The sequence below is a fragment of the Rhipicephalus microplus genome, chromosome 3, assembly GCF_043290135.1.
Source record: "Rhipicephalus microplus isolate Deutch F79 chromosome 3, USDA_Rmic, whole genome shotgun sequence".
NCBI lineage: Eukaryota > Metazoa > Arthropoda > Arachnida > Ixodida > Ixodidae > Rhipicephalus > Rhipicephalus microplus.
Window position 1 is genome coordinate 8,652,082 of NC_134702.1, and position 11,902 is coordinate 8,663,983.

At 47.5% G+C, this 11,902-nt stretch overlaps 1 protein-coding gene across 5 annotated transcripts in view; it reads right to left on the reverse strand.

Annotated features, from left to right (window-relative positions):
* Positions 1 to 9,663: 9,663 nt before the first annotated feature.
* LOC119183081 (solute carrier family 2, facilitated glucose transporter member 1-like) overlaps positions 9,664 to 11,902 on the reverse strand; it is an 89,427-nt gene continuing 87,188 nt past the window's right edge. For all 5 annotated transcript variants that reach the window (XM_037433567.2, XM_075888836.1, XM_075888833.1 and 2 more), the window contains exons 4-5: positions 10,701 to 11,216; positions 9,664 to 10,149 (exon numbers count right to left, since the gene is read on the reverse strand). In XM_037433567.2, the coding sequence (XP_037289464.2) occupies positions 10,006 to 10,149; positions 10,701 to 11,216 (660 nt within the window). In that variant the 3' untranslated portion in view covers positions 9,664 to 10,005. The remainder of the gene's footprint in view (positions 10,150 to 10,700; positions 11,217 to 11,902) is intronic.

An 11,902-nucleotide genomic window follows, 5' to 3' on the forward strand; every position in this document is an offset into this window, starting at 1 on the left:
CAACAGTGCCTCGAGCTCTCAAGATACAGCTTGCCTGTTCAGTAGTCTCATGTTGATGGATGGTTGCGTAGGCAAGAACAGGACGGTGTACCTCGGCGGGCATTGCGGGGCCCTCCCAGCAAATGCGTCCATGGATGCCTTGAGCATCCTCCGCTTTGCTTTCTGGCTCGTGATGGTCACGTATTCGTCGTCGGAGCTGTCGACGCTCTCGGCAGTGTCAGTGAGGGTAGCCTCGCTGTCACTGGAAAGGCAGTTTCGCTTCCTTGAGGCTGCCGGCGCTGTCGCCGGCAACTCGGGTGGGCGTGCAGATGAGTCCACTTCAATCGCCGCCGAAAAGGGAACTATGTTCCCCGTATAACTGCGCAAATAAGTGAAAAGTCTGAAGATGAACGGGAAACACTCAGCTACAGCAACACTTCGTCCTCCGTTACGAATCTTTGGACTAGGTTGACGACGTGATACTTACTATCCCTATATAGGTGCGCATACCCTTGGGCACAGCAACGGGATAGTGTGCGAAGCCATGCAATATTTCATTGAACAGTCGAAGACATTTACTCATTAACCTCAATAGCAAAAGGTTCATAGTTAACTAATGTATGCTAAAGGATTCTCTTTGATATCAATCATGTGCTGCTTTGCTATTTCAGTAGGAACGAATTCATCCATTTTTTTCTCAATATTAAGAAAAATCAAATTTTGTGTTAATATATATATATATATATATATATATATATATATATATATATATATATATATATAAGGCTTATATGCAGAAGAATAACTTCGGTTGCCGCAAGGTTATAAATATGAAAGTAGATGCGCTTTCACATAACAACTGTTTATTGTGCCGACGTTTCGACAGGAACCCTGTCTTTTTATGCCTTGAAAAAGACAGGGTTCCTGTCGAAACGTCGGCACCATAAACAGTTGTTATGTGAAAGCGCATCTACTTTCATATTATATATATATATATATATATATATATATATATATATATATATATATATATATATATATATATATATATATATATATATATTAACACGAAATTTTTTGGTTGTGTTCGGTGTCGCAGATGTCGGTTGTCAGACTTCGGCTTCGGAGCCCGGTGCGTAGCCAGAAATCTTTTCGGGGGGGGGGGGCACCACCTTGATTTCGGGGGGGGGGCTTAAAGGGGCCATTTTTCACTATGTTATGGTTGAAAAATATTTGGGGGGTGGAGGGCACGTGCCTGGTGGGTCGCACCCTGGCTGCGCCCCTGTTCAGAGCCAGTGTTGCCAGGCTGCCACCGAATCTGGCGGCTATATTTGCTCGTACAGTTCCAGCTTTCCTGTGATTTTTTTCCCATCAGCTTTCGTTGTTTTTCAAGTGAACGTGGTGTGACCGTGTCACAAGGCCGCCTGAAACTTTAGTACCACTTCGATGTTCTCGATATTTTGCCTGCGTTCGCGTTGTGCCCGAGTCGTCCCAGTCACCGGGGGGCCATTACGGCGCGCCCATCTACGGAGGTATTCTGTACTTCGGCGACAACGATGTATCGTAACGTAGCGCAAGTTGTGTGCGGACTTTCGCCGTTCAGTTTCTCGGTAAATCCGTCGTTGCACGTGGGTTTCCCATTTTTGAGACACCATCGACTCCGTATGAATTCATTCTTTACTTCCGAGGCACGATCGAGCCCAATCTGTTAATTGTAGAATGAAACGTGCAGCAAAACAAGGGAGCCCAGACTTCTACAACACACAGGAGCCGCGAAGTAAAACGGCTGATGTCAACACACCACACAGATTGATTAATCGATATGCGGGGTTTAACGTCCCAAAAACCACCATATGATTATAAAAGACGCCGTAGTGGAGGGCTGCGGGATGACCTGGGGTCTTTAACGTGCACCCAAATCTGAGCACACGTGCCTACGGGACTTTCGCCTCCATCGGAAATGCAGCCGCCGCAGCCGGGATTCGATGCCGCGACCTGCGGGTCAGCAGCACCTTAGCCACTAGATCACCGCGGCGTGACGCACACCGCACAGACCACACGGATTGCACAGATACCATACGAAAAAGCCTAACCTGCAGGGGCATGTACCCCCGAGTTTAGGGTTGCCACTCAATTTTGAGTGAAATTCGCCAAACGACGAGTGAAAAGTCACCAAAACTCGTTATTTTCGTTCGATTTTCGCCAAAAAAGTCGCCTCTTTACTTATGTGTGACTTGCCTAGTAATAAAGATTGCTAATTATTCAAATCCCCGTGGAGAACAATGCCGTCCATGACCTTTAATTATGTTGGCGTTTTTAACGCCATTTGCATTCACCGCTTCACCATGGTAGCACTCCGAGAGGGCATGCGTGCACCATCAGCGTCCCTGAGCGCTAGCGCCTCATAAGAGAAGTTTGCGGCGGTTTTAATGGTAGCGAATACAGGATCAAGTAGTCGCTACAAAAAGAGAGGGATGGCGTGCGTAGCCTTCTTGCAAATTCTGAACATTTCATTGAGTGGAATTATGTGTTTGATAATCGAACCTAACTACACAACAGAGGTAAGACATTCGAAGTAGTGCGTGCCATCGCAATGCACGCACCATATATTTCGTTCGGTTATGCTTACGCTAAACATTCGCCTCAGTGCAGTTTCTGAAGACTGTTCAAAGGATGTGACTTTCTGTCTGCCCCGACAGGAATGTTAAGAAAAAATTTTAACTCTACATAAAAAATTAAGGGTATCACAGCAGCGAAGAATTCGACAAGCTGTTTACAACAGTTTGGGCTGTGGTTGTAACACGCGGCTAACCGTCGCGTAGTCATTTCAGAAGGCAAAATTTAAAGAAGCCTAAAGTTCCTGAAGTCCCTAAAGAACTTAGTACACACCACCACCTCGCGGCAGGCAAAACGTCCGCGGACCTTAACTGGGCGTGAAGGTTGCTGGCGGATGCCCCAGTGCGCCAGTCGCTCCAGGATTTTTGTAAATTGAGGAGATACACTCGAGAAACAGGGTAGAAGTGCTGAATTGCGCGTAAATTGCATCTCTTACTGGTGAGTCTAAAACTACAACAAGTAGAAAAAATGTTGTCACCCATTGGTTTTGAAGACACTGAGTAAAATAAATAACTCAGTCCAGACCTAAGTCGAAAATTGCCAAAATATAGCCATGTCGCCAATCATGATTTTAGGTCGCCACTGACCTCTCGAATTCGCCAATTTGGTGAGAAATAGCCACCAATGGCAACCCAGCCCAAGTCTGGAAACCGACCACGGCGTAAACCGACTTATGCGACACCAAACAGAACCTTGCCCTAAAGGCTTATAGGTGACTCCAAATCCTCCTCTTTTTTTTTTTTTTTTTAATCGGCGCCATGCGAACACTAGTTAATCTCATATATTTCGCTTTCTAGTGCCATTTGAGACGCCTGTTCATGTTACCTGTCAACGATGACTGTTCGGAGCTCCGCGGGGTTCAACACAGACACACATGGGCTCCAGCCAAATCACGGAAAACAACCGCTTTCAGCCGTGACATCGGACGCACTGGCCACCACACACCGCCGCGCTGACATGGCGCGAGTGTTTGAACAATGCTTGGTGAAGGCCAATATGCTACTGCAGGTTCTCGGAGGATTGTCATAGTACCCGGTCGTGAAAATGAAATAGTTGATAATTTGGCCTTATCATGAGCCATCTTTGACTCCGCACCACCATCTTCACGAATTCGACCCAGATATGCGTATTAGATTTCCACTAACCATGAAAAGGTGCAGTACAAGCTTACTGCACCGGTTACGTACTTTAGGCGTGGCGTTCACTAGTTGTTACCTACATCTTATTGCCCATACAGACACTCGCAATTGTGAGGCCTGTGGCACCCCTGAGAGAAGTGAACATGTATTGTGCATCTGCTCACGCTATATCGCGCGAAGAAATTCGATGGCCACAGTCTTCTTGAAATGTACAAAGCAGCAAGCTTCTGACGAAGATCTGTTGGGACCACCACCTCGTCATTAGCGCGATATTCTGAAAGTTCAGAGCAAGTTTTATGCGAAGCAGAACACGACTAGAGACTACAAATTGATTTGAACTTCTTTTGCTTCATCGCATCTTCCTCATCATCATCAGCACCTTCTCACTCCTTCCTTTTCGGCCCCCTCCCCTTTTCGAACACTGAGTAGTAGGCTAGGCAAAGGATTCAGGTCAGCCTCTAAGATTTTCCGCTGTAATAGATGTTTATTTCTCCGTTTGAAGAATGCAAAACCATGAAAGGCCATCAGAAAGGAGAAAAAAAAAAAAACTCCCTCATGACACCAACCCGCTGCCGTCTCTCATGTGTTCGTCCCTTTTTTGGCGCAGAAATCGAGATGTCAATTATTATCCAAGTTGACCGCGTATATATGCATGCATCAGACTACGCGTTCTTTTAAACGTGACGTCACTAAGGGTACTACTACTCATATCAGGAACAACGCGAACGAGCTAACCAACCAATCATCTCGCTCAAACCGATACACCGAACATTGGGCAGTTCCGCGATCACGCACAAACTACGGTCTTCAATCAATTTCCTACAGTCATCCCGCAACACTAAATATATAAACTATGCGATGAATACATACGTTATGTTACTAAAAATGCATTACTTGGGCTCTTACTACAAATGTACTTTTTTTTTTACTTTTGTGTTCCTTTTGTGAATTTACTTTTGTGTTCCTTGAAAAATGTGTTTCTTGCTGATTTTTATCAGTTTTCTCTGTGTATTTTTATTTTAATATTCCAACGAGTGTACTTATTTGTAATTTTTGGTAATGTTGCTGCTGTTATTGTACGGGGAGGTGGGACCAGCCAAGCTGCCTATAAGCAGCTTTTATCGCACCGTTTTTGCTATTTATACGTGTCATAGACACTTACACTGCAATAAAAAAAATGAAACTTCAAACTATTCAACTTGCTTGGAAGTAAGGCAATCACGCTATAACGCACTTGAACGCACTGGACACACCACAACATGAAGCGCAAGCTACCTTATGGTTTCCAGTACAGGGCCGCGGTGCCTTTTCCTTTCATTTTTTTACTTTGCTCCTGCCTCTGAAGTTGTCGTTCACAAAACAGATAGGCTCATTTCTTTTCCTCGATTCGCGTGATCTGTTCGCGCGAACGGACAGAGATGGTGAGCTGAACGCATGAAATGCACAGGCTGTGGTTTGTAATAGCTCGATCTTACCTTTCAGCCCGGATCCAGGTGAACGCAGATGTTGCTTCCAATCACGGTCAGTGGGTATACACAGCGCTGCCTCGTGGATATCTTTCGACCTTTACCGTACCTCAGTTTCGGAGTTAGCTTACCCTAATTAACCTACTTAGTGTTCGCGTGGCTACATTAGTAAGAACTCTACCTGGGCGCCATCATAAACGAGTCAAAGTAAATGTTGTGCGTCGATGCTGGCGTTGCAGGTGAAGCGGTATTCTTTGCACAGACGGTTTACGTCATTAGCGGAAAGAACGAAACATGCGCTGCCGTGTAGTGCTATGACCTCCATATAATTATAGCTTGACAGTTTAAACCTTTTGTTATGTGTTGTCCCACTAGTATTTGCTTGTGTCAAGACCAGGTGCACCCAGATAGTTTCGAAAGATGTCTCTAAAAAGATAATTAAGGCAGCTTCACTGTAGGAGTGCCGTGCCTGAGCTAAGTGCGGAGCTGGGCAGCCTTGGTTGTATCTCTATGTTTCTCTTTTTTTTTCTATGATCTCAGTGTTCCCTTCTTGTCCGTTTATATTTCTTTCTCTGTCTCGCAGTTTCTCTCTGTCTCTCTTCGCTTTTCCCTCTCTATTTTCGCTCGTTTCCACATTCTATCCTTTCCTTTCACTTTCTTTAGTTGTCTCTTTTCCTTTTTCTGTCTGCCTCCTCTTTTTCTTCTATTTCTCGTTCTTTCTGTACAATGCTTCGTTCGTTCCTTCATTCTCTCTTTGTATTTCTCCCCTTTCTCTTGCCATGTTTTTTTACCCTCTCTCCTCTTTTCGCTCCTCTCCCGCACATCTCTCGTCCTCCCGCTACTTCCTTGCTGTACCACACTATACAACGTTATGCTATGACCTGATCGTGTGCCCCGATAGACGAGTGGTTACGACTGTTGTCTTCAAATCGTGGGTACACATTTTCGGATCCTGCCTCACCGAGTTTTTTTTTTTTTTCGCCGACAATTTGTCTCTATTTTTCTAGCTTTTTTTCTCTCTCTGTGTGTGCTCGTTCTCCGGCCTATCAGAGTTATTGCATCCCATGTCGGACAAACTGCTCACGTGTTGTGGGATCAAAGCAGAAGATGAAGAGGGCGGAGAGAGTATGTGCCAGTTCAGGATTTCTGTTCGCACTACTCGGCACAATGAAAAGCTCAAACAGCCTCGCTGTTAAAGAGCGCGAGGCGTCTTTACAACATTGTATTTTTTTTTTGAGTGGGGGCAGGGGGGCATTTTTTTTGGTCAACAACAGTGTCGGGCAGCTAAATGGTCATTGTGCGCTATGTACATATAGATGGCGAAAGAAAATTCAGGAGACGGAGGGGGAGAAGGAGAGGGCACGAGCCTGGAGTGCCGCCTAATGGCTAGGCCACGGCTTCTTTGTGCATTCGTCCTGGACGATTTGAAAGTGAAATATTCGCTCATGAGCGCAGTCGGGTCGAGCCCCGAGACGCCCGTGCCCGAATCCCTTGGTCGAGTGAAGTTTGACCTCCTCCTCCTCCTCCGACACTCCACAATCCTTTAATTTGCAATGCAGCGAAGTGCCTACAACGTGTCTGCGAGGTAGCAAGTGCGCCCACGCAGCTGCAAACTGTGTTCATGCTGCGGAAGATGGCGATGAATTATGGCTGAGCCCTTGGTGATGGGTGGGCAGCTTAGAGACATCCACTTGTTACGCACTTCATCAGGTATGACGCCTGGCGCGATTCCACGCTTCTGCTACGCAACATTAATTTGATTTATCTGCCTTTCTCGACGGACGCAACCCCTGCATGAGGACTTTTTCAGAGTGTTGACGTGGCTCTGTGGTAGAATGCGCGAGTGCCACGCATAGTATCCGGTTTCGACCTCATGCAAGATTTTGCACTACGCGCTTTGTGAAGATGCGCTTTGAAAGTGTCTCGCAAGAAGTATCATTACCACGTTCAGGTGATACTGCCACATTGTGTCATTTGCTCCGCGAGGAAATGAACGCAGCAAAAGTGTTTTCGAGACAGTGCACAATCTGTTTATTACCGCAAAGTATGTACAACTATGGTGGTCGCTCCTGTAGAACACGCACTGCAGCCTCCGCGGAGGGACACCTCTGATGCAAAGCTCTCCTCGTATTGTAAGCCGCCCTATACGCACAAAAATAAATGCCATCCTCTATGTACAGGGTAGCGCGCCGCCTAAAAGAGATAAAATATCTAGCTGCCGTTCGATAAACCGGCGGGCTAACTGCACCGTCCAGCGGGAACTGCAGTCGCCCGGAGTCGCGTTCGACTGACGGCGGGTGTAGGGTGACCCCGGGGCCACCGACTCAAGGCACGTGCACCATGGAGTTTCATGAAAACTCTACACAAGACGGCGTCACACAGTAGACGATCGACCATCAAGTGGACTGTACGTGCATGACATAAGTGCGCCATTAGTGAAGTATGCGGGTGCAAACTGAAACGCGCAAGCCTGATGCAAAGAAAAAAAGCTTACCCTAGTTAAGCTTAGTTTGAAATTCGCATAATCAGCGAAGCTGCGATTCCCCTGCGCTTCCCTTGTAGTGACTTTGTGATGTTTTGTGACTGTGTGAGTGTATGTGATTACGTTATTCATAGAGCAAAGATGAACTGGAGCCCCTGCCACGCTCACTCCTGTTTCATTGACTTAAGGCATTATTTGTACTCGAGCCGTAGTTCCCAGTTTCAATGTGCGGTCCCTCTTCATCAGCGACCGAGACAGTTACGCCATCTGTGGGCGTATCTGGGAACCGGAGCATGACATGCGACGTGGACGCTCGCGTGTCGTCCAGCGCAGCTCAAGAGCAGCGCCGGTGTTAAAATAAACGGCATGGACACAGCGAGCAATCCACAGCCAACATCGCATCCGTGTGCCTTCAAAATAAATAAAATCATTATACATAGCGAGTGTGTAAATCACGGCGAAAATTGCAGTTGTCCGATGACTGCCAGGCTGTTTGACATTAAAATATCTGTAGGGAGCAACAGTTGGTGACAAATAAATGAGGTGCATCCTAGTTATATGACATGTGCTCGATGTGGGAAAAATTTGGGCTTGGCCAGTAGCAACCAGACGATTGGTGAAAAGTTTGTGCCGGAAAACGTTGTAACCGTGCTGCCAAATAACTTGGCTGTACTAAGCAGCTACGTTTATATACATTTATCATAAGTTATTTATTCAGCACGACATAAAAGGTGGCGAGTAACAACATTCGAACCTTAAATCAGCACTGACCTCGAATTTCGAGATGGCAAAGTTTGGTCGAGAGGAAGCTCAAGGCGAAATTCTACAATTATGTTCGGCGCCCGTTTTCTGCAGCGACACAAAAAATCGTGAGCTACCGATCCTTTGCGTCCTACTTAAACAACCATGCCAACGACACCTACAGTAATGAAAGACGTCCTCTTATTCCGACGCACGCATGAAACTCCATGGCACAAACGACGCCATCGAATCGGTGATCACATTCGCTACACGTCACAGAAGCAGACACGGGTCCTAAAACTTGAAGTCATGCTTATCATCTTTGAGTCCTCAACATCGCAAAACAAGCTATCATCTGAAACAACAGATACATATCTAGGAGTGAATTTCGATGAAAAGAACATGAAGGTTAAAAATACTTGTGATGGATTATTTTTTGAATGTGTGAAAGATGCGTCAGTGGTCTCGACCCAACATTACTCCCGTCGGACACAGCTTACTGCTCGAGTGTCCTGCTTGACAGAACAACACGTTGCAGCACCCGTGGGTGATGTTTATATGCTCGGGTGTGCTGGGCCATTGCTTTCACTACAGCCACTCGCGCTAGAGATGATTGGCACACACCTACCCCGGGGTCAACCTCGACTGCACACAGCAAGGGAGGGCAGGGAGCCCCGAGATGACACGACAACCTACAGTCAACGTGGGAAGGGGTTTCTATTACTGTACCGCTCTATTGTGCAACATTTTGTACAGGAGGAAGACCGCAGACAGGTGCAGCGACCGACACGACGGCTGCGGCCGATGGAGGTGGTTCTCTCTCTCGCAGCTGCATACAGTAAGTAGCAACGGTCGCAGGTCGTCCAAGTATTATCACAAGTGCGCGTCATCGGACCACTCTGTTATCAGATCAACATCGATGGAAAAATCGCCTATGTATCATCACTCGTCCACAAAAGTCATAATCGAGCCTCGTGGGCCAGCACGTCCGCCTCGAGTTGCCTCTGGTTGTGGTAGCACGCCTTTGATCGCTTATACGAAGCTCAAGAGCGGACGTGAAGAGGTGAAACGATCAGGTCGGCTAGCATGAGCTGGGAAATAAAAAGCTAACTCCGGACGACATGCCACACGACCTATTACGCACCAGATATTTAGCGAAACGTTCCACAGACTTCCAGCGACTATGGAAAGTTGCCACGCTATCTTCGAAAACCAACAGACAGAGACACACACACAGGAGCCAACGAGATAAAACAACACGCGATCTTGACAGGGATTCGCTCGTCGAGCCAGGGGTCTGAATAGCTGACGGGTAGGACCGCTATAGAGATGTAAAACTACTTCGCTGATAGTTCCAGAAGCACTGCGTAGTGGGGCGCCCTTGTATTCTGCCAGCGGGCGATGACGACCTGTCTGGGGGCTGAGCTCGGTGGTGGTGCCGCTGCGTGCCCTACTGGTGGGAAGGGCCGCAGTCAGCCGGTGCCCGACTGCGGCGCTCCGCTTATTGTGCTTCGTCAGGCCGCGCATCTTCGGTTGTGTGTGGGCCGCTATTGCGCAAAGGGGAGGGCCAGCCATCCGCCGCTCAGTGGTAGGCCCGCTGGCGGAACAGCGCGGCGATCTCTTCCACGCTCTTGTTCTTTGTCTCGGGAACCATGTAGTAGGTGAACACCCAGAAGAACACCAGCAATGCCGTGAATATGAGGAACGTGTAATGCTCGAGCACGCCCTGCAAGAGAGAGAGAAAAAAAAGCAGACAAGTCATCCATCGTGCCACAGCACTTTTCTATAATTTTGGCTATGGTATCATTGCTGAGTGGTTATCTTGATTGATTGATTGATTGATTGATTGATTTCATTGCTAGAATTACACTACACTACTGATGGGCAGCAGTTTTTAAGGATATCCTCGAAAAAGTTAGCCTTAACTTACTACACCAGGTGTCGCTTACTACCAGGTGTAGCTTACTACACCAGGTGTCGGTTGATGGCTATGATATATACAATGATAACCTACACACAAATAATTCGTGCAGTCACAAACACACACATATATATACACATCAGAGTCACTTATCAGGAGTATAGTTAAGCAAGAAAAAAAAACTAACAGTGTTATGGAGTTGCGCATTGCTCGAGCCCCACTTTGCCACGGACCGAGAAGGTGCCGTAGCCCCATGTAGCAAATGCAGCGAAGTAGCAGACAAATTGCTGCCGTCAAAATCTGTCGTTCTCTGTCGCAACGGGAGCAGTCACACAGTACGCGTACATGTTACTCACCGTTAAAGGCAGAAACGCGAGGCCCACGAGGAAGTTGGCGCTCCAGTTTACGGCGACGGCGATGCTGGTTGCAAGCGGTCGCGCGCCCTGTCCGAAGAGCTCGCCGACAAGGAACCAGGGAATGGAGCCCGGACCCGTGGCGAACATGACCACGAAGCCGATGACGGCCACGATGCTCACGTACGACAGCCCCGGAACGCTGTCGCTCAAGGCCAGGCAGATGGTGAGAATGACCGTGATGACTGCCATGCCGCCGAGGCCGACGAGGTGCAGGGTGCGGCGGCCCGCTCGCTCGACCAGCACCAGCGAGACGAGGGTCATGAACACGTTGACGGCGCCCATGCCTAGTGTGGCCTGCATGGCCACTTCGTCGGTGAGGCCGGCCGACCGGAAGATGTCCGTCGAGAAGAAAATAGCCGCATTGATGCCAGACAGCTGCTGTGACAGCATGACCATGATCGAGATCAGAAGAGGGATGCGTAGCGTGATGTTATGCATCATCTCATACAGGGTGACCTGGATAAATAGAGAAGAAAAGAAAATATCAGAAGGCTTCACAGATGACGTGCAATCAATTATTGAGCCACTTCCGTATCACTGGTGAATGTTATTCTATCGTGGCGAATACAAAGCTTACAAACTGCGCTCATGTTTACAGAAGACGTGGATCGGTGAAGGGCATCAGCGACAACGATATCGTGGCCGGGATGTTGGAACGTCTCATTCTACTCGCGCGTTTCATGTACAAGTCGAGCCTGAACTGCGGGGCTTCTGAAGTTAACAGGCATCAAAGCGAAAGCCATTTAACGTTCCTTGCCGTCCCCAGAAACCTTCCTTAAATGTCTTCCTTGCTCATTATTGAGCCCTTACTTGAGTTGATTGTATACTTTATTGATCTGTAGGCAATGCGTTCTGGGGAGGGGGGAATCACGCGGTAATGCAGTTTCCTTCGTAAGAAATAAAAATGATCTTGCGCATGTCTCGCTACGCCTATTTCCAACTTTGCCCGTATTCGTCTGCGCACATGCTAAATAACCCTGTACAGAGTGGACCGTAACTGCTGAATGAGGTAAGAACGTAAGAACAAGCGAAATGTCCACCTTACATTTGAAACTTCTCTTTAAAAACGCACGTGCGTGCGTGTGTGTAGGCCTGTAAGAATGGTTCATGTCCGAGAGACAGCATAAAAAATGAAAACATTT